This window comes from Ctenopharyngodon idella, chromosome 5, assembly GCF_019924925.1.
Source record: "Ctenopharyngodon idella isolate HZGC_01 chromosome 5, HZGC01, whole genome shotgun sequence".
In the NCBI taxonomy this organism is placed as follows: domain Eukaryota; kingdom Metazoa; phylum Chordata; class Actinopteri; order Cypriniformes; family Xenocyprididae; genus Ctenopharyngodon; species Ctenopharyngodon idella.
In genome coordinates this window covers 35,332,834-35,352,778 of record NC_067224.1, presented here as the reverse complement: position 1 = coordinate 35,352,778, position 19,945 = coordinate 35,332,834, and the positions used below count along the sequence as shown (strand labels likewise).

General features: G+C 34.9%; 1 protein-coding gene across 1 annotated transcript in view; it reads left to right on the top strand.

Moving 5' to 3' along the window:
• htr7c (5-hydroxytryptamine (serotonin) receptor 7c) overlaps window positions 1-16,631 on the top strand; it is a 50,100-nt gene extending 33,469 nt beyond the window's left edge. Inside the window, exon 3 of the mRNA XM_051894185.1 lies at window positions 13,088-16,631. Within this exon, the coding sequence (XP_051750145.1) occupies window positions 13,088-13,835 (748 nt within the window). The 3' untranslated portion in view covers window positions 13,836-16,631. The remainder of the gene's footprint in view (window positions 1-13,087) is intronic.
• Window positions 16,632-19,945: the final 3,314 nt, after the last annotated feature.

Below are 19,945 nucleotides of genomic sequence, written 5' to 3'. Positions count from 1 at the left end.
GAGAATACGAAGCTCATACTCGAGGAGGAAAAAATACACATCAAATTTTATTCATATGCAAATATGCAGTTTGGTACAATTGCTGATATTTATATATATATTTTATATGTCAAGCTTTACATTGTAAATTAACTTAATCCCAAGTTAAACCACTGACCATTTCCTTTTGTGAACAATTTATGAGTGAATGAATGAATGAAAAATATATATATTTTATAGAAAAGATACTTATTTTCATCCGGTAATAAAGCAACTATATATTTTCCAGTTTACTTAACTTCTTGAGTCATAATTTTCTTGAAACTACATAAAAACCCAATGTCAGGCCAACAGAATTCTCCCAAATGTTGTTCCAACTAGTCAAACACACTTGTCTGAACAAAGAACTTCATAGTACTGAAATATTAAGGGTTAGTGAGTTCCCAGCGTACATTGCAGCATGAATAAATTATATGTTTACTGTTATAGGATTATTGTTTTGCTGTTTGTTGACTTCATTTAAAAACAATTTGTTGTTATTTTTGTCATTATTGTTAATTGTTTGTGTTGTGATGTAAAGAGCTCATCTTTTTACATTTGTTAATTATCACCATTCTTACAGTTTGTGTGTCAAGTGTTGTGGGCTACTGTGATTTCAACCAATTAAAACTAAATCCTGAATATCTTTGCTTTGTAGGATGATTGTTCCTTTACAAAGATAGCAAAATTTGCTGAACAAGAAATCTGTTGTTGCCTTGATTAGTTCATTGGCTGAATGAGGCATTTAGTGCACAAACAAATTCAAATTGACAAAAGTAGTGTTACTTAGTACAGTTATTATACAATAGTTGTAAAACTTAATAATCTGGATGCATCAAATGCCTTGAATTTTTCTTCTCAGCTATCTTTTCTTCTTTTGCGGTATTTTGGGTGTGGTGGTGGGGGTACATCCATAATATTGTCAGAGTATCCTGTCTTCATGTGATCTAAAGCTCAGACTAGTGTATTCAAACGTGACATTTTCTAACTCAAATGCATTATGCATTCATTCTCTGTCTGCCTGGCACAGCACTAAGTATTTAGGATGACAGCTGCTGCTTGTGTGCATATTAGCAGCACTAAGGAAATTTGTTCAATTAATTATCTTAATAAATGAGGAGCTATTGGTGTTTGTCGCGAATAAACTCAGTAGGACATGTGTCATATGACATATTTAGAGAGCAATTAGCCCCTCAATCTGCATTGCACAATTAAGTAGGGAGGTTTTATGAAGCCAATAATAAATCAAAATAGAGCTGTTTAAATATAGCTTCAAATGGGACTGGAGTCCTGATTTATTCCCTGTGATATTTGTTTTCATGACTTTCCCCCAAGGACCGCCAATACGTGAATGTTTTTTTAGCTACTACTGTCACAGAAGAATAAATTTGGCAATAAACCATCTGATTTTACATGAACGTGTCATTGAAATGACTTATTTTTCCTTCTAAGTCACATGTTTAATATTCCGGGTTCAATACAACTTGTTGTTTTGCAGTATATGTAGCTGTCAGTACATTTACATGTATTTATTAAGCAGACACTTTTATTCAAAGCAACTGATTTTGACTCATCCGTCAATTTTAAAAATTCAGTTTGCAAAAATGCATGTACAATGGAAGTCTGCCATTGTGCCAGAGCTATATCATTTCTGTAGCTCAAACAGCAAAACATGGCATTAGCAACGCCAAGGTCATGGGTTTGATTCCCAGAGAATGCATGAACGCAATGTAAATTCCTTTGGATAAAAGCATCTCCCAAATGAATAAATGTATATCTAATCTGTCAGCATGATGAGTCTTACAAAAAGAAGTTTATTCAACTGTGCTATTAGTATACTTTTAAAGTAAACATAAGAAAGCATACTTTCAGTCTACTTTTTATGTAGTACTTTATGTATTTCTCAGAATTATAAAATTACATGAGTATAATTGACTTATACTGACAGAAAAGTATATTTGGCCTATACTTGTATTCAATTTTTTGATTGAGTAGCCTGTTAAATACAGTATAGGCTTTTTCCACATAGTTTTACATACTGTATTAAAAACTTACATTGTTTGAAAATAATTATTTATATAAAAAAGAGATATGTTTCCTAATTCTTTCTGAGTATGTGAATTTTTTTTGTACTAGTCTACATAGGATTTTACTTCAAATCTACTTAACTCTTTCTCCACCGTTGACTGAATTTTCCATCATTTCTCTGCCAATGATGTAATCTTCCAACAATCCATGTTTTCACTATTATATGTTATGGGGTGCTATTATGCATCTTTTGAAAGAGTACAGAATCTCCAGATCAAAACACAAGCGAAGCAGCAGAAACAAGCGATAGAAGCATTGCTTATGCACATGTAAATTAACATGATCATCAAACATTAAACAACATATAAATCAAACTCCATCTATGTTTTGATCATATTCTAAATACGATCTAGTATTCATGCAACAAAATATTCTGGGTGCCATGATTTTTTTTTTTTTTAATTATCAAAAATATTGACGCAGACTGTCAACTTTTTTTTTAAAATGCTGTCAGGGAAAGAGTTAAAGTACAGTTAAAGGTATATTTCAAGTATAAAAAAATAATACCTAAATAGGAACATAGTAGTATACTTAAAGTGCAAAAATAATATATAACTAATGAACTATAGGTATGACAATAAGTTCACTTAAAGAAAACTAGTAGTTTACCGAGAGCATACTTCAAAGTGTGCTTTCATAATCTAAAAAATGTGCAAGTATTTAACTAGTAAACTATAACTATAATCTCAATTGTATTATAGTTGCAGTACAAAAATTTACTGTTACACTTAAAGTATACTTAAAAGTACTTTTTGGGCCAATTTAGTCCCAAGCAATATTGAAATACTAGTACATTAATATTAGTATATTTATTGCATAAAGTATACTTAAAATATACTTGAACTTTTCTTAAGTTTACTTGAAGAATACATTTTTTTTTAAGGGGATGTTTTGAAAACCTGGCAACTTTCATACAGTACATACAAGAAGAGCAGGGCTGTTTCTGAAATGTGACTGTTTCTGAAATGCACACACACAAAAATGAAAACGTAAATACGCCTAATACACATAGGTAAACACTTAAAAAATATCTAAAGAATTCTAAAATTGTTAATTAATAAATAAATAATTAAAATAATTTATTTAAAAATAGTAAAAATATGAATATGAAGTAAAAGTATATTAAAAAGTGTGTATATATATATATATATATATATATATATATATATATATATATACATACATACACACACACACACACACACACACTATATAATTTTAGAAAATTAGATGTATCTATCAGTATGAAGTAAAAGTATAATATTTAAAGCCAGCTGAACAGCTAAGTTTCAGTGTTCAAAGGGTTTATGCATCCTTGTTTTCTCCATTTTCCTGCCAATATTTTGCTATATTTTATATCTTATTATAGCCAAAAATAACTTTGTGGCGGGGCCCCCTGGTGGTTTACAAAGAGAAAAATCCATCCACAGGAATTCCATCAGTAGTGCACAACTGATAAAATGTATACTTTAAAAGCAATGTACGTTAATTTGGAAAAAAAAGCATAAATGTAATGTAAAATGTAATGAAACAAATAGAAGTTCATCCACGTTGAGCTGTAGTCTAACCTCTATAAAGAATGTTTAAACAACTTTAAAGTTCAAATATCACACAAATTTGTATGAAAGAACTGTTACAGCAGCAACAACAAAATCAAGCTTACAAATACCATAGACTGAGAGACAAATTGAAACTGTTCTTTGTAATCGACAGCAGGCAGCTGTTGTCAATACAGCTGAACTTGTATTGAACCTGGATCATTCCTTTAAAAACAAGCTTGTCGTTTTAGCCAACTCTGCTAAGAGCTGTTTTATAGAGAGGCTGTTTGAAATGGTGCTCTTCTCCAAATAATACCATGCATCCCATAGATTTCACTTAACACGTGAAGTCTCTGATATATCCTATCGCTTAAATGCAACTTCACTCCACTCAGTTACTCTCTTTAAAATGTCAGGCTTTGTGAAAAGGGTCAATCTGTTTATGAGTTCAAACCCAGGTCATTGCCACTAAAAGGTTTAAAAGTCACTTTACACAGTTGTCATACGACTGCATCTCTTTTACTCAGTTGATGAATGTTCTGTAAGAAACAAAGTCAAAGGCAGGTCCATCACAAGTGCTTATAGGCTTCATCCAAAAAGTGCAGCTCCACGGCTTTTAAGCCCAAGGTTATGTGGAGTGAGCTACAAATATAAAGTCAGTTAAAGGTGTGTAGTAGAAATAATTGAATCTGGCAGTGTTTGCCAACTGTGTCCATTACAAAAAATAAGAGTGAGGTAAGGTAAGCTGGTTAAAAATGCTGTAAAAATCAGAGATCTCTTTCCAACTGTTTCTCCTAGACAGCAATTGGATTAAAATGAAGCAAATCTTCTTTTAATCCAGTTAAAGCATACGAATGAGACTTTACAAATCTCAACAATGCCACTGTGCTCAGATTTGTGAAGTATGCAAATCAGAAATGGGAGATTTTAAAAATAAAGAACCGCAATATTGTGAAATATTTTAATTTAAAACAACTATTTTCTATTTTAATATATGTTGAAGTCATTCTTGTGAAAAGAACAACATTTATTTGAAAGAGAAATATTTTGTAATTCATTATAAATTCATATTACATCATCAAATATCTTTACTGTCACTTTAAATCTTAAATTCTGTTTTTACATATTCCTGACCCTATATAAACCATTTAGGGTCAGTATTTTTGTATTATGATGATAACAAATATTAACTAAAGGGGAGACGTTAGTCTCACATGGAAAGAATCTACTTGTATTCAGATAAATATTGTCCGTCTCTGAAAATAGCCACCGGTTTTGTCCCTGACCTAAAAAAAATACTTGCTGTAGCCTGGACAGAGACCAAACATACCACTAAAGCTCTTTGGATTTGGGTATAAATTATTGAAAAATACACTGAACGAGAATGAGAAACAAAGACAGGGATAAACAAAAAGAATACAGATGTCATTAAATATTTTAGTGATGTTGTTCAGTGAGATGATGAATCCATAGAGAGGGACTTAGAGAGAGTCTCTTAAGGAAAACATTGCTGGAGCAATTTTTAATCTGGCAACACCGAAACGCTGCTGTGGTGCCATCGTCCATCAAGCCTCTGCAATTTTTGGCTTTTAGGCTCATTTGAGATGCCAAACGACTCGTCTTGAATGTAGACGAGAGTAGGCGGCTGCAGGCAGAGAAGTGAAAAAGGAGCTGTCAGGTTGGACAATTCTCACCTTTTGTAGTGGAATAGATATGTATGTAAGCAAAAGCAGAAATCCTTTGCCCTTTAGATTTTTTTTTTTTTGCTGATGAAGTGAATGCATTTATCCATTGTGCAGATATTTTTAGTTACATTATACTGTATGACTTACATAAGTCAAAGTGAATTACATAAGTGTGATCGCTGTGTATTTTGCACAAAATACATCATGCACATGCAGAGTAAGCATACGTTACACCGCTCCACAACAAACCTAACAGATAAGTCACATTAATTTGCTCAAAAAAGTGCCATAAAAGTGGCCTATATGACTAGAGAAAGAGAATTTCAGAAACGATCAACATGGAGTGGAGAGATAAAGCGAGAGATGGTGAAGAAACTGGTGTTTTGATGGAGAGTTTGTGTAAAGAAGAGAGCTTGAGCTGGAGGAGGAAGATGAAGGGGCAGTGGCCGCTCTAAATGCCTTTGCTTGATTATTTTTGTCCTCTGAATGTCACTCTTCATCAGTTCATTCAGAGACGGACCTGTATGCATTTTCCTGCCATGTCTTATCCTCCATTTACCCGGGTTCTTTACTTTACAGTAAACTAGAATTGATTGTCTAATATTACAAAAAATCAAGAGAAATGTGAAATGGCTTTCTGTTACTGTTAACTGTGACAATTATTATAGGATTAAAAAATAAAAAACACAAAACACACACACACACACATATATATATATATATATATATATATATATATATGAATCAGAGGTCTTTGAGAATAATGGGAATTATAAAAACAGTCAAAAGTGAAATGTCTAGATGCATTATGATAATAATTTGTGGGGGAAATTTGCCTAATTCTCTAGTATATTTGAAATAATGTCAGAATGCAAATAATATTAATGGTCATAAAATATGGCTTTATTTTCTTTAAGATACTTAAGATATGTTGTGGCCAAAAGTGATGTCCAGAGGGGATATTTGTTTTTAAAAACCCTACATTTTCATAATATTTGATATATCATAAAATATTTGATATATATTTATCTGACAAAATTATTTGGCAAAGAATCAAAATCAATATGCAGAAATATATGTTTTTCCATTGTTTTGTGGTTCTTAGCATGTTATGACAGTGTATTTTCCAGTGCTTTTAAAGGGTTAGTTCACCCAAAAATGAAAATAATGTCATTAATTACTCATCCTCACGTCGTTCTACACCCGTAAGACCTTCGTTCATCTTCGGAACACAATTTAAGATATTTTTGAGGAAATCCGATGGCTCTGTGAGGCCTCTATTGCCAGCAATGCCACCGAACTAATAGGGATGGCCGATTTCAAAACACTGCTTCAAATCTTTTGTTTCAATTCAGTGATTTGGATTGCATGTCAAACTGCCAAACTGCTGAAATCACCTGACTTTGGTGCTCCGAATCACTGATTCGAAACAAAAGATTCAAAGCAGTGTTTTGAAATTGGCCAATCACTAGATATTGTTGAAAAGTCGTTATTTTGTTTTTTTTTGGCGCACAAAAAGTATTCTCGTCGCTTTATAATATTAAGGTTGAACCACTGTAGCCACATGAACTGTTTTAAATATGTTTTGAGTACCTTTCTGGATCTTGAGAGGCTCGGTGGCATTGCTGGCAATAGAGGCCTCACTGAGCCATCGGATTTCATCAAAAATATCTTAAATTGTGTTTCGAAGATGAACGAAGGTCTTACGGATTTGGAACGACATGAGGGTGGTAATAAATTACATTATTTTCATTTTTGGGTGAACTAACCCTTTAAAGAGCTGTGAAGGATTTTTTTTTTTTTTTTTTGAGCAGTACTTGACTTTCATTTTTTTTTTTTTTTTTTTTTTTTAAATATATCACTTTCTCTTCAAGTTCAAGTACTTTATTGTCATTGTGTGACACAATGAAATTTATCTTGTGCCAACCCCAAAGTGCATTAAGAAGACAATACAAATGACCAACAACATCCACTAAAATACATTAGTTAAAAACATGAAACAGTTACTAATAGATAGTTAAATAATTGACATCATACAATAAATACTACTATAAAAATAAACTTCAGTGTTAAGACAAGTAATTTAAAGTATGGCAGCATAAATATTATTGTTGAACTTATTGAGCGGTAATTTTACATGGTCAGGGACATATCAGAGTTCAACAGAGTTATTGCTGTGGGAAAAAAACTGTTTTTAAGTTTGTTTAGGAGCTGAAACTAATTGTGACAAGGATGAGTGATATCCTTAATGATGTTATTGGCCCTTTTCAAACAGCGAGTTTTATAAAGATGTTCAAGAGATGGTAGATCAGTGCCAACAATGTCCTGTTTTCACAACCTGCTGCAGAGCTTTTTTGGCAGCTTTAGTACAGCTGCCATACCAGGCTGTCATACAGTTAGTCAAGATGCTCTCTGTGGTACATCTGTAGAAGTTGACTAACAGATTCTGAGGAAGGTTAGCTCTTCTTAGCTTTCTCAAGAAGTAAAGGCGTCGTTGTGCTTTCCCTATTAAACATGCCGTATTATCACCCCAGGAGAGATCCTCTGTAATGGTAACTCCCAGGAACTTGTGGCTGGGGATTCTCTCTACAACCTCATCTTTAATATTCACAGGACTGTGGGTGATCTTTTTAGTGGTCCTAAAATCCACAATAATTTCTTTGGTCTTTTTGATGTTTAAGACCAGGTTGTTGATGTCACACCATGTTGTCAGGTTCTGGACCTCCTCCCTATATGCAACTTCATTATTGTTTGATATAAGCCCAACGACAGTCGTATCATCTGCGAATTTAACTAGAATTGATTCAATTCATGGATAGCTTGACAGTCATGGGTGAAAAGTGCATAAAGAAGGGGGCTCAGCACACATCCTTGTGGCACACCAGTACTCAAAGTTAAGGTAATCAAATAGAAATCACTTCACCGCTCTTCTGCAAAATAGCGGAAGTTAAACATCCTCTCCATTAACCCTGCCTTAATGTACATTAAAAACCACAGAATGGCCCCCCAAGACAAATAAAATAATATTGCTAAAGAGAGAAAGAAAAGAAGAGCCAGGAATTTTCTAGATGCTCATGGAAGTGGCTCCCATGGTTACTATTTTAAACTGGCATTTAGACGCTTTTGAAAAGTCATGGATGCAATTTAAAACAATGAAAGCAGAAAAAGGTTTGATGTTAAGTGGAAGAGTTCAGATTCTCTTTTCCATGCGTGAAGAAGAATGTTGTGTTATATAAACCCTCAAGACTCAGAATGATAACAACATAGTCCAAGATTTGAGAATTGCCATCCATATATAAAACAGAAAATAAAAGCATTGGCAAAAACTAAAACATTAAAGGTACACTCAACTTTTTACCACGTTAAAAAAAAAAAAAAAATTGCACGTCAAGAAATCAATGGTATGTTGACAAATAATGCAGTCACCTGAGATCTGTATATGATTAGTGTACCCTGAACCTCTTCTAACCTTATTTGTACCTTCAGGAACTCATAAGGTCTCTCATAAGACTTTTTTTGTTTTTCGATTTGAAGTGGAAAATTGTACATGTTGTTCAAAGAATTACATGGAAAGGTCAGACTGCATTTTCCATATGACCTAGAATTATGATTAATATTATTCTAGCCTTGGAACCTCCTGTACCCTCAGTTTTATTACATAAATAATGGCCATGTTATTTACATGACCCGCAGACCTCTACACTGCCCTGGGAGTCATAAACCAATGGGTGTTTGACTGCTAAGCTGCTTAAAGGGACGTTTGAATCATTTACTTTATGCAGCTGATGGTGTCTAAGCCAGAGCTGGTGCCATGGAGATTCTGTTTTGAGTTGTCACTGCATATAGGATATAGTGCTTCAGGAATTTTATATCAGTGTTGTACATGTACTTAACTACATCTGCTTTATGTAACTGGTCCTACTCGACCTGCTTCGAGCGAGATTCAAACCTGTATCTCTGGCATAGGAGGTGTGTGCACTAAAAAGGACACTAAAGACCACAGTCTCTGGCATCAGTCACCAGCACGCATCTTTTGCGGCCAGGGGACTGAGGTTTACACACACAACTCTTAGCTTCCTTCCGTTACACTCAACCCCTAAACCTCACTCTCATCCGGGTCACGGCACCAAATGTAACCGGTCCTACTAGACGAGTCCGAGTGGGATTCGAACATGTGTCTCTGGCATAGAAGGTGGGTGCGCTAACAAGGATGCTAAAGACCACTGTCTCTGGCATCAGTCGCTAGCATGCATCTTGAGGCCAGGGGAGTGAGGTTCTTACTAGATTGCCTTCGTTACACTCACCCCCCTAAAGGCCCCGATATACTTCAAACGAAATCGAAGAATGAACTGATGTGAAGTCATTTCGAATAAAATCAGGCCAAAAGAAAGTTTGTTTTGTGTTCGCTTTGGGAGTTTGAAACCGCTTGCTAAAGCGAAATCTCAGGAAAAGTTTGCTCCAGCTGCAAAACACCTTCGTCCTACCATTGGTCTGTGCCAATGAGTTAATAGGAGGTGTGCACTGAGGCTCCGCCTTCTTTCACAAGGAACTCCTCTCTGACTCATTTCGTCTGTTTGAGTCCGTCGAGGTAAGATCTCCACGGGTGAAAATGTGAACACACTGGATAGCTGCTTTATAGTAGAAAATTAAGTTGAGCTTCCGATGAAATGAGGCACTGACACTGTTTTTCATGTTTGATACTGTAAAGCTGCTTGCTTTTAAGCAATCTATTGAATAAAATTCCATATAAATAAACGTGACGTGACTTTACTGGAGTACTAATTTGCAGAGCTCCTGCAAACAAACATATCCACATTGCTATGATCAGATGCTTTTCTTATTCTTTATTAAAATGCTTGCTGTTTTCAATTTTCTTTTGTTACTGAGTTTATTTTGTTACTGAGAGCAAAGCGCACAGCACATATTTACATATTCATATAAACGCCGCTCTTAGCAGTGTGCACGGCATCAGAGATTTGATAACAGTTTATCGCTGCTCATGTATTTCGAACTTCATTTTACCCCTAAACGAAGAAGGAAAAGAACTTCGCCGTGAGGATATCGGGGCCTTAAAACCCCCTAAACCTAACCGTTCCTACTCGACCCGATCTGAGCGTGATTCGAATCTATGTCTCTGGCATGGGAGGTGGGCGTGCTAACAAGGACGCTAAAGACCACAGACCCATTAAACAAATCTGAAACAATTTGAAATTATTATCTTATGATTTTATCTGTATAATTTTCTTAAAGCTTCCTCTAAGAAAACAAATACTCAAGGACGACGGCAAATAATAGGACCAATAAGAATGAAGTATTCCATAGTGTTGCGTAATAAATTAAAATATTCCATCACTGGAAGTGATAATGTTCATTCAGAAACTGCTCTAATGGATTCAGTGAGTTAATTCAGTGAAGGATTTGTCTGATTGATTCAAGTGCTATGTCAGCTCATTAGACTTTTTGAATGATTTATTAATAGGACTGAATCAAAAGAGTAATTAGTGAATCAGACTACATTAACTACACTAAAATATTTAATTTATTTTCCCCTGATTTACTAACAAGTTCATAGGAGTCATTTGTTTGTGAATTGGACAGACTACACAGGAACAAATTACTCTTAGAAACCGGTTCTTTTTAGTGAATCAAAAACATACGGCACAAACTAAAATGAACCAGTTCATAAAAGTCAAGGACTACTCAATAGAAGCCCCTGATATACAATGTGACTACGCCGCAAGTTCAGTATGACCTATACATTTAGCATTATGGTATACTTTTTTTTATTTGTCTGATTAATGTTTAGCTATAAATCTCATGTTTGGATCCCCAACTGTCATATTCAGTATCGTTCATATCTAGTCATATACTAACTGTGCAGAGCCATTTTAAACTCACCAGCTTTGTTGTGCTTTGTGGGTTCAGTACGACCCCAGCAAGAATGGAAACTGCACAGAGATTAAATTTAGATCTCTATGGAAAGCACGTTCTTGCATAAGTGTCTCCTGGGGGCAGGGGTCATGGCAATGAGAATCCTTCATCAAACCTTCAAGGGCTGTAATCTTACGCTCTTTAAATGCAGTTCTTACTTGCGATTTAGCCACAACAGACGCAATGGCGACATCAAGGTCAATTTCCTCAGCAGCAGAAGTGGCAATAATATAATTGATCTTTTTTTGTTCATGCATTTTTCTCAAATGCTGCGCTCCTGCTCAACTCAACTTGAGTGGGTGCTGATTGGTTCAGACAAGAGCTGCTCAGACAAATGTAATTTGCACCACCATGCTTTCGTCGCGCTGTAGTATGCCCCTGATGTGAACTTATGTTTTTTTTAGAATGCTGAATGTCTCACTTCATTCTCATTTGCTTCTTGTGAAATACCACCTATTGTTTTATTGAGTGGAATTCTAGGAAACGAGCTTGAGGCGAGTTAATGCATCTGCAGTATATAATGATTTTGGTAAAGAAGTTACACTTGTAAATTATATGCTTATATATAAGATCAAACTATTATTAGTTTGATCTTAGTCTGAACTTTAAAGGTGATATGTGGCAATTGTTTTTCCTTTCTCTTATTTCATCCTAAAGGTATAGCTCTCCCAAACATGAATGTTCTGTCATTTGCTTACCCTCATTTTGTTCCAAACCTGCATGACTTTCTTTCTTCTATGAAACACAAAAGGAGATGAATAATGATTCATGCACTTTATTCCAAGTTTTGTGCAGTCATATGAAATTTAAGTTGTTAGTCACTGTATGTCTCTGTCAAATCTCATTAGTATGATCTGAATATGCACATATTCAAATTTGGTGAATCACAATCACTAGCAAGACAGATGAATCAATGTAATTTGGCATTATTGACGTCAAACATGGTGTGGCATCTGGATACGGCATATTGAATATACATGTAAACGTAAATGAGGTTTGAGAGCTATGAAGGAAAAGATTAACTTTGAGAAGAATTGGAATATAGCTCATAAGAATGGACTATGTTTTTATGGATTTTATCAGATTTTGGTTAAACATCTTTTCGAGTTTCTTGGAAAAATGTCATACAGGTTTGGAACGATATGAGTGTGAGTAAATGATGGCCTTTATTTTGCAAGTTTCATTTTCCAAAGCTATTACACAGAAATCACACACTTCAGCTTTAATATATTTGAAGCTGGCACGAAATTCTGAAGTTCCAATAGTCTTTTCTTCCCTATTGTGACATATATCTGAGTGAAACACCAATGTAGCCCCTCTAGTTCCCACCTGCCCGCACCAAGCTGGACACGAACCTGGGCCCGTCCGCATTGGATGGTGGGTGCTCTAACAAGGAGGCTAAAGACTGCAGTCTCTAGTGTCAGTCGCTAGAGCACCTCTTGAGTTCAGGGCTTATACGCACAGCTCTTACTAGCCTACGTCTGTTACATCAAGCAAGAAAAAAAGTGTAGGGTGGGACTTGATTTTGTCTATGGGGAATTGATTAGATGGTTTGCTATTGGTGGATCTCATGTGAGTGACAGGTTGTCCCGCCCTCGCGCCAGTAAACAAGTCATCATAGAAGAGATGTTGCTGCAAGAGAGGGGGAGTTATTCTGATTAAAGATTACGAGGGCACATGAACTTTAAAAAAAATAAAAATTATGTGCATAGCATTTATAATAAATACCTCCATATTCCATGCAAAAAAAGGGAATTGTCTATTTTGTTTTCATAGTGGCTTTAACAATCTTATCATAATGTCTTATAACTGTTTGTTTGATTGCAGGTATCTTGGCATCACCCGCCCTTTGACCTACCCTGCTCGTCAAAATGGTCAACTGATGGCGAAGATGATTTTTGGCGTGTGGCTTGTGTCTGCCTCCATCACACTGCCGCCATTTTGTGGCTGGGCGAAGAACGTTAACACGGCTGGTGTTTGTCTAATCAGCCAGGACTTCGGCTACACCATCTACTCCACCGCCGTGGCCTTCTACATCCCCATGATCGTCATGCTCTTCATGTACTACAAGATCTTCAAGGCTGCCAGAAAAAGTGGCGCCAAACATCGTTTTACCGACTTCCCCCGTCGGGAACGCCTGGAGACAGTTGCCAGCGAAGCCCTGAGGATGCAAGGCCTAAAACCTCAACACACACCTGGCGTAGCTGAGGAGTGTGCTGCTCTTTCTCGTTTTCTCAGCCGTGAACGACAGAATATCTCCATTTTTAAGCGAGAGCAAAAGGCAGCTACAACATTGGGCGTGATAGTTGGAGTTTTTGGTATTTGTTGGCTGCCGTTTTTTATTCTATCTACAGCGAGACCCTTTATATGTGGGGTTAAGTGTAGTTGCATACCAATATGGCTTGAGAGGACGCTGCTATGGTTTGGATATGCCAACTCATTAATGAACCCCTTCATTTATGCTTTTTTTAATCGGGACCTGCGCTCCACTTACAGGGATTTGCTCCGTTGCAGGTACCGGAACATTAACCGGCGACTGTCGGCTGTAGGCGTGCATGAGGCACTGAAGGTTTGAAGTATAGTGAAAAAGGATGTGGTTTGACCCAATTTTGGTTTACACTGAAAGCTGAACAATGTGCATTGCTACATCCACTTATTGTTTTTTATAGATAAAGTATGAACAAAAAACAGAATCACAGGCTCATACTTCTTCAGAACACTCATATTTCAGTTCCATTAAGGTATCGTTTTGGTCAGTAGTTGTTTTTTTCCCCTATTTTTTTCCCCCATGAGACAACAAGATATACCATGTTAGGCCTGATTTTACTGATTTGAGGATTAGACCGGCTAAAATACTTGGCTAGAAATTCAGCACCGATTCTTCAGACAAAATAGAACTGAGAAAATATGTGTTAAAGAAGACTTTTATTTTGTTGAATTTATTAAAAAAATAAATCATTTACACCTATATAAATATAAAATACATTTATTTTATATACTCATAATTATGTTTTTCTTCAATTTTATATATATACGCTACTGTTAAAAAGGTTAGGGTCAGTAAGATTTTTCAAAGAAATTAATACTTTTATTCATACTTATACACATTGAACTGATAAAAAGAGAGAATGTTTTTTACAATGTAAAAATTTTACCATTTCAAATAAACGTTGTACTTTTGAACTTTCTATTCATCAAAAAATCCTGAAAAATAATTGTATCACGGTTTCCACAAAAATATTAGGCAGCACAACTGTTTTCAACATTGATAATAATAAGAAACATTTCTTGAGCTCCAAATCAGCAAATAAGAATGATTTCTGAAGGATCATGTGACTGAAGACTGGAGAAATTATGCTGAAAGTTCAGCTTTCTATCACAGGAATAAAATACATTTTAAAATGTATTAAAAAATAGTTAAGTTGTATTAATATTTTAAAATATTACTGTTATTACAGTACTTTTTATCACATAAATGCAGCATAAAAGACTTATTTTGAAAAAATCTTACCAACCCTAAGCTTTTGAGCATTAGTGTATATATTTTAATAAAGTATTGATTTATAGTCATAGGAGAGTGAGTTATAATGCAATTATACTTTTAATAAAACTGTACCTTTGTATAAAGAACAATGGCTATTGGCTATTTTCAAAACAAATTCAAATATGGTTCATGTTTTGGCTTCAACTCTAAAGAATCAGGGAGAAACAAATACATATTTTCATTTTGAAATTTGGAGTGAATTCAGCTAAATTGGGACACTTTAAATGGTAAAACCTGGCCAAAATGACCTGAATCAACCCTATATTCAATCAACGTTTGTGCAGCTTGCACTAAAATAGTGATATCCTAAAATATATTTCTATACATTAACAACAGTGCAGTACATGTTTGCTAATTCTGTCTATAAATTCATAGCAATCAGCTCATTTTTTTGCTGTCATGAAGCAACGGGGTGTGATTATAGGGATGCTCTTGGCCGTTATCTTCTCAAAGCTGTTAATTTTCTCATCATCACATTAGATTCCGCAATGTGGAACAAAAGTGTAAATCTTCACACTTGCTTCCTTCATATTTAGCCAGTCATTGGTTCAAGCTCCTGGTTCATTTATCTGCATTAAGCTGAGATAATACTGATTTCCCTCTACCTGTGAGTGTTCTGAAGAAGTATGCGGCCACCTTAAAGCAGTTGTTCTGTACATATGCGGCGACCAAGTCTCCAGGAGGAAAAATAAGGGCTTGTGGGCAGTTGTCACTATGAGGCTTGACTGATATTGGAAATCCATCAGAATGTGTGTGTGCGTGAGCATGAATCCCTGCCTAGAAACAACAAGAGACAGGACACTCACCTTGCTTTTCCGATGATTCAGTCCATCTATTTTAAGAACTTTAAGAACATGGAATAGCCGGCTGTCTTTGATGGAACATCTGACTCTGCGAGCCTTTGTGCATTTGCTGTGATCTGGCATTGTCTGTTTTTGTACTCTTTTTTGACCTGATGTGGCAATTGAAAAAGACTTTCAATGCCTTTAAGTGTCTCCTCAACCATGAATGACGAAATTTTTGGTAAGCAACATTAACTGAGGACGGAATTCCTGTTAAATCTCAAGTGTTATTGACTCTTAACAGATAAGTTATTGACTGACCAATTTGATGTGGTTGTTTACACATGGAGATCTAGAGGCGAAATGTTTTTGATGTACAGTTCTATATGTGTGTTGCCAAATCTTTGTGAGAAGCTTACAATTGTTTCTTGTCACAGATTTTAACCCTGCACCAGAAACGTTGAAATTGCCTGTGCATTTTTGTGTATTACCTTTTCCGACAAGGACTACACTAAGTGTTTTGCCAAGATTGTTGATGTAAAGCAAAGCAAAGAGTAAAATGAAGAGAGTTCAGAAATGAAATAAATTAGAAGAAAAAGAAAACAAGTTACTCTTTTGAAAGTTTTGACTTCTGGTATTTTCACAAGGAAATTCTGATCCTGATCAGACAGATCAAATGTGTCTTTGCTTCATTCCACAGAATCAACTTACTGTACCTGTGGGTTGCACATGATCTCTTGCACTGATTTGTAGAAATTACAAAAATGACTGGACATCTAACAAACTTTGTACATTACCTTAAGCATTTGTTTATATTTGCCTGAAACCGAAAGCTGCCAGTTACTAATGCAATTTTAAAATAGAATTCAAATTGATTATATATTAAAAACACTTTATAGGGATAGTTCACCAAAAAAAATGAAAATTATCCCATGATTTACTCACCCTCAAGCCATCCTAGGTGTATATGACTATCTTCTTTCAGACGAACACAATCGGAGATATATTTAAAAAAATATATTTATTCCAGATTTATAATGATAGCGAACGGCGGGCGTGTATTGAAGCCAAAAATAAATGCATCCATCCATCATAAATATAATCCATTTGGCTCCAGGGGGTTAATAAAGGCCTTCTGAAGCAAAGCGATTGGTTTTTTGTAAGAAAAATATCCATATATAAAACTTTATAATCTAAAATAACTAGCTTCCGCCAGACGACTGTACTCAACTGCGCAAGTTGACTTGCACCAAATGAGTAACCCCTCATACTCGAAAAACCCATCGCTTCATTTCAGAAGGCCTTTATTAACCCTCTGGAGCTGTATGGATTATTTTTTATGATGGATGGATGCATTTATTTTTGGCTTCAAAACAGGCCCCCCGTTCACTACCATTATAAATCTTTGAAGAGCCAGAATATTTTGAAATATATCTCTGATTGTGTACGTCTAAAAGAAGATAATCATATGAGTAAATCATGGGATAATTTTCATTTTTGGGTGAACTATCCCTTTAAGGGTGCTTTCACACTAGTGCTTTTGATGCAGACCCAAATATTTTTGACTTCAGAGTTCGGTTTGTTTGGTTGGATTGCAAAATTCAAAAACTAACAATTGGCTTCCTTTCTGTTCATTAGTTGGAATTTGAACTGAATTGGCCACAACACACAAGAAGTCGAATGGCATAGTTGATAACTTGATATTCAACGAAAAGCATTTCAGGAAATGAAGTGTTGTTCCATTCACTCACACTTACTACAGAATAATGCTAATTTCTAATTGCTGCATGTTTTGGAACTTTTGGAAAGCAGCTCCCATTTGGCGTATCGCTAAACATTCATGGCAGACAGACTCAAGTGCCATTTTGGTGGTAAATCTAAAGGGACAGAAAAACTGGCATCTTCATCTTCTGAGTTGTTATATACAGTAGCTACTAGTTTTTGCTAGTACTTCCTGCCTACATTAATGATATAAACATACCACAATCAGGACTCATAAGTACCATGTAAAAATAGGCATGCGTGGGCTCACGTTCAGAGCAAATAAAAGAACCAACTGTGAGAAAAACCTTTAAAAATTTAAAATCAAATAATAGAGAATCATAGTGTTCATGCAACAGATCATGCAGTGCTGTATTATGTACAGTGCAGAGGTATTCGAGGCCATACGATTCAGCCATGAATAGAAAAACATACAGCGGGAGATGGAGAAGAATGAAACATGACTGATGTATAGCAGCCTGAGACATGTCATTATCGGGTAAAGTGCTGGTACTTAGAGTTATATTACATGTGCAGAGGCTTGGAAATAAATGGTTTTGAACCTGCTGCCCAGTGTTTTGGTGCTGCTGTAGAGTCACAATGGATCAAGAGAGTAGTTTGTGTGGATGAAAAAGGGATTGTGGTCAAAATCCAGACAGCAAAGACACTATCATCTGTGTAGTGACAGAAGCTGTTCATTGTTGTGTGCCATAACTTTGAGGGGTATTTGTGCCTGCCAAAAGTTGTAGCTCCCGTTTATCTCAAGAAATCTGTGAAATGTATTTGTTTGTACTGTTGCATCATTGATATCGACCAGTCTGTGGATTTAGAAAAAAATAACATGGTAATAGAATGGATTTAGTGTGGTCCTAAACTTAAAAAATTCAAACATATATATAGACATATACATATACGCTACTGTTCAGAAGTTTTTATTTATCAAGGTACATTAAATGTATCAAAAGTGACAGTACAATGTTACAAAAATAAATGCTGTTCCTTTGAACTTTCTATTAATAAAAGAATCCTGAAAAAAGTAACATCGTTTATACAAAAAATATTAAGCAGCACAACTGTTTTCAACATTGATAATAATAAGAAATGTTTCTTGAGCAGCAAATCAGCTTATTAGAATGATTTCTGAAGGATCATGTGACACTGAAGACTGGAGTAATGATGCTGAAAATTCAGCTTTGCCATCAAAGGAATAAATTACATTTGAACATATATTAGAATTAAAAAAAACAATTATTTTAAATTGTAAGAATATTTCACAATATTAGCTTAATATTTTTACTTTATTTCTTATTAGAAAAATACAGCCTTGGAGAGCAGACTTTTGAACAGTGTAATATATAATACATAAATGAAGATAAATATATATTTTTTTCCCATTAGAAATTATATTATCTGCATAAATATCAGTTAATTTGAAATTGTTCAGAAACTTGGACTCTGATAATATGTCATGGTAATACCATGACACTTTTAGTGCTTTACCATGAAGGGTCTCGTCTGTATTTCTTCTTTACTTTGTTAAGGCACGAGTTATATATGAAGACTTCAGATGCAAAAGCCTCTAAGTCAGTCTGATGTTTTTTTTTTTTTAATATTAGCATTTTTTGTCATGCTCCTATGTATAGGTTACCGGTACTTCTGAATGAGCTGAGGCTGGGATTTACCGGGTTTGAAGTAAAAGCACTTGATAAACGTATACTATGTGCAGAGAACATTCACTCAGTATCGTTATCTCATTTTTGACCAAGGTAGCTTTTAGAGGGTTTTGCACTGAAAGTCTTCATATATATATCAGACACATTTGTGAAATTTGAGACTGATCTATTAGTCCAGTTGTTAAAGTGGTTGTTTCTGTGCAGAACAGAGTTGAGCAGGAAGTATATTCATGAATCAAGGTGTAGCCTTGTAGACTTTTATGATTTTCTTCACTCTTAAAAGTAAAGGTTCCAAAAGTTTTTTTTTTTAATGTAGCAATGTAATAGAACCAAAGAACCATTTTGGGTTCCCCAAAGAACCTTTCAAAGAACCATTTTTTTCTTAGTGTAATAATTGGTAGTGGTAGTTTTTTTTTTTTTTTTTTTTTTTTTGCAATGGAAGGGTTCTTCACAGAACCATAATAATAATAATAATAATAATAATAAAAATATTTTTAAGAGTGTTTATCTCAAAAGCCTTATGTGTATTGTCTGTAATTGGCAATTTGGTTCTAGAAAGGAATACTTCTCTACTAGATCCAGTCTAGTCCTACCAAGTAATGTCTGCTACTCAATACAAGCCAATTTTGTTTGTATGGTACAACATACTGTAGATAAAATAGAGTTTTTTTTTTTTTTTTTTTTCTCAGAGTGAAGAACATTTTATTAATCTAAAGAACCATTTATGGAATGGAAAGGTTTCATGGATGTCAAATTTTCTTCATGGAACCATCAATGGCAATAAAGAACCTTTATTGTGATTAAGTATACTGTACTTAATCACATCTTGGAGCTACAATCTCACTTATGAAAATAAGTCATGATTACATGTAAGATTCTATTACATGCACCTAATAGAACAGAAAAGTTTGCACACAGAATAAAA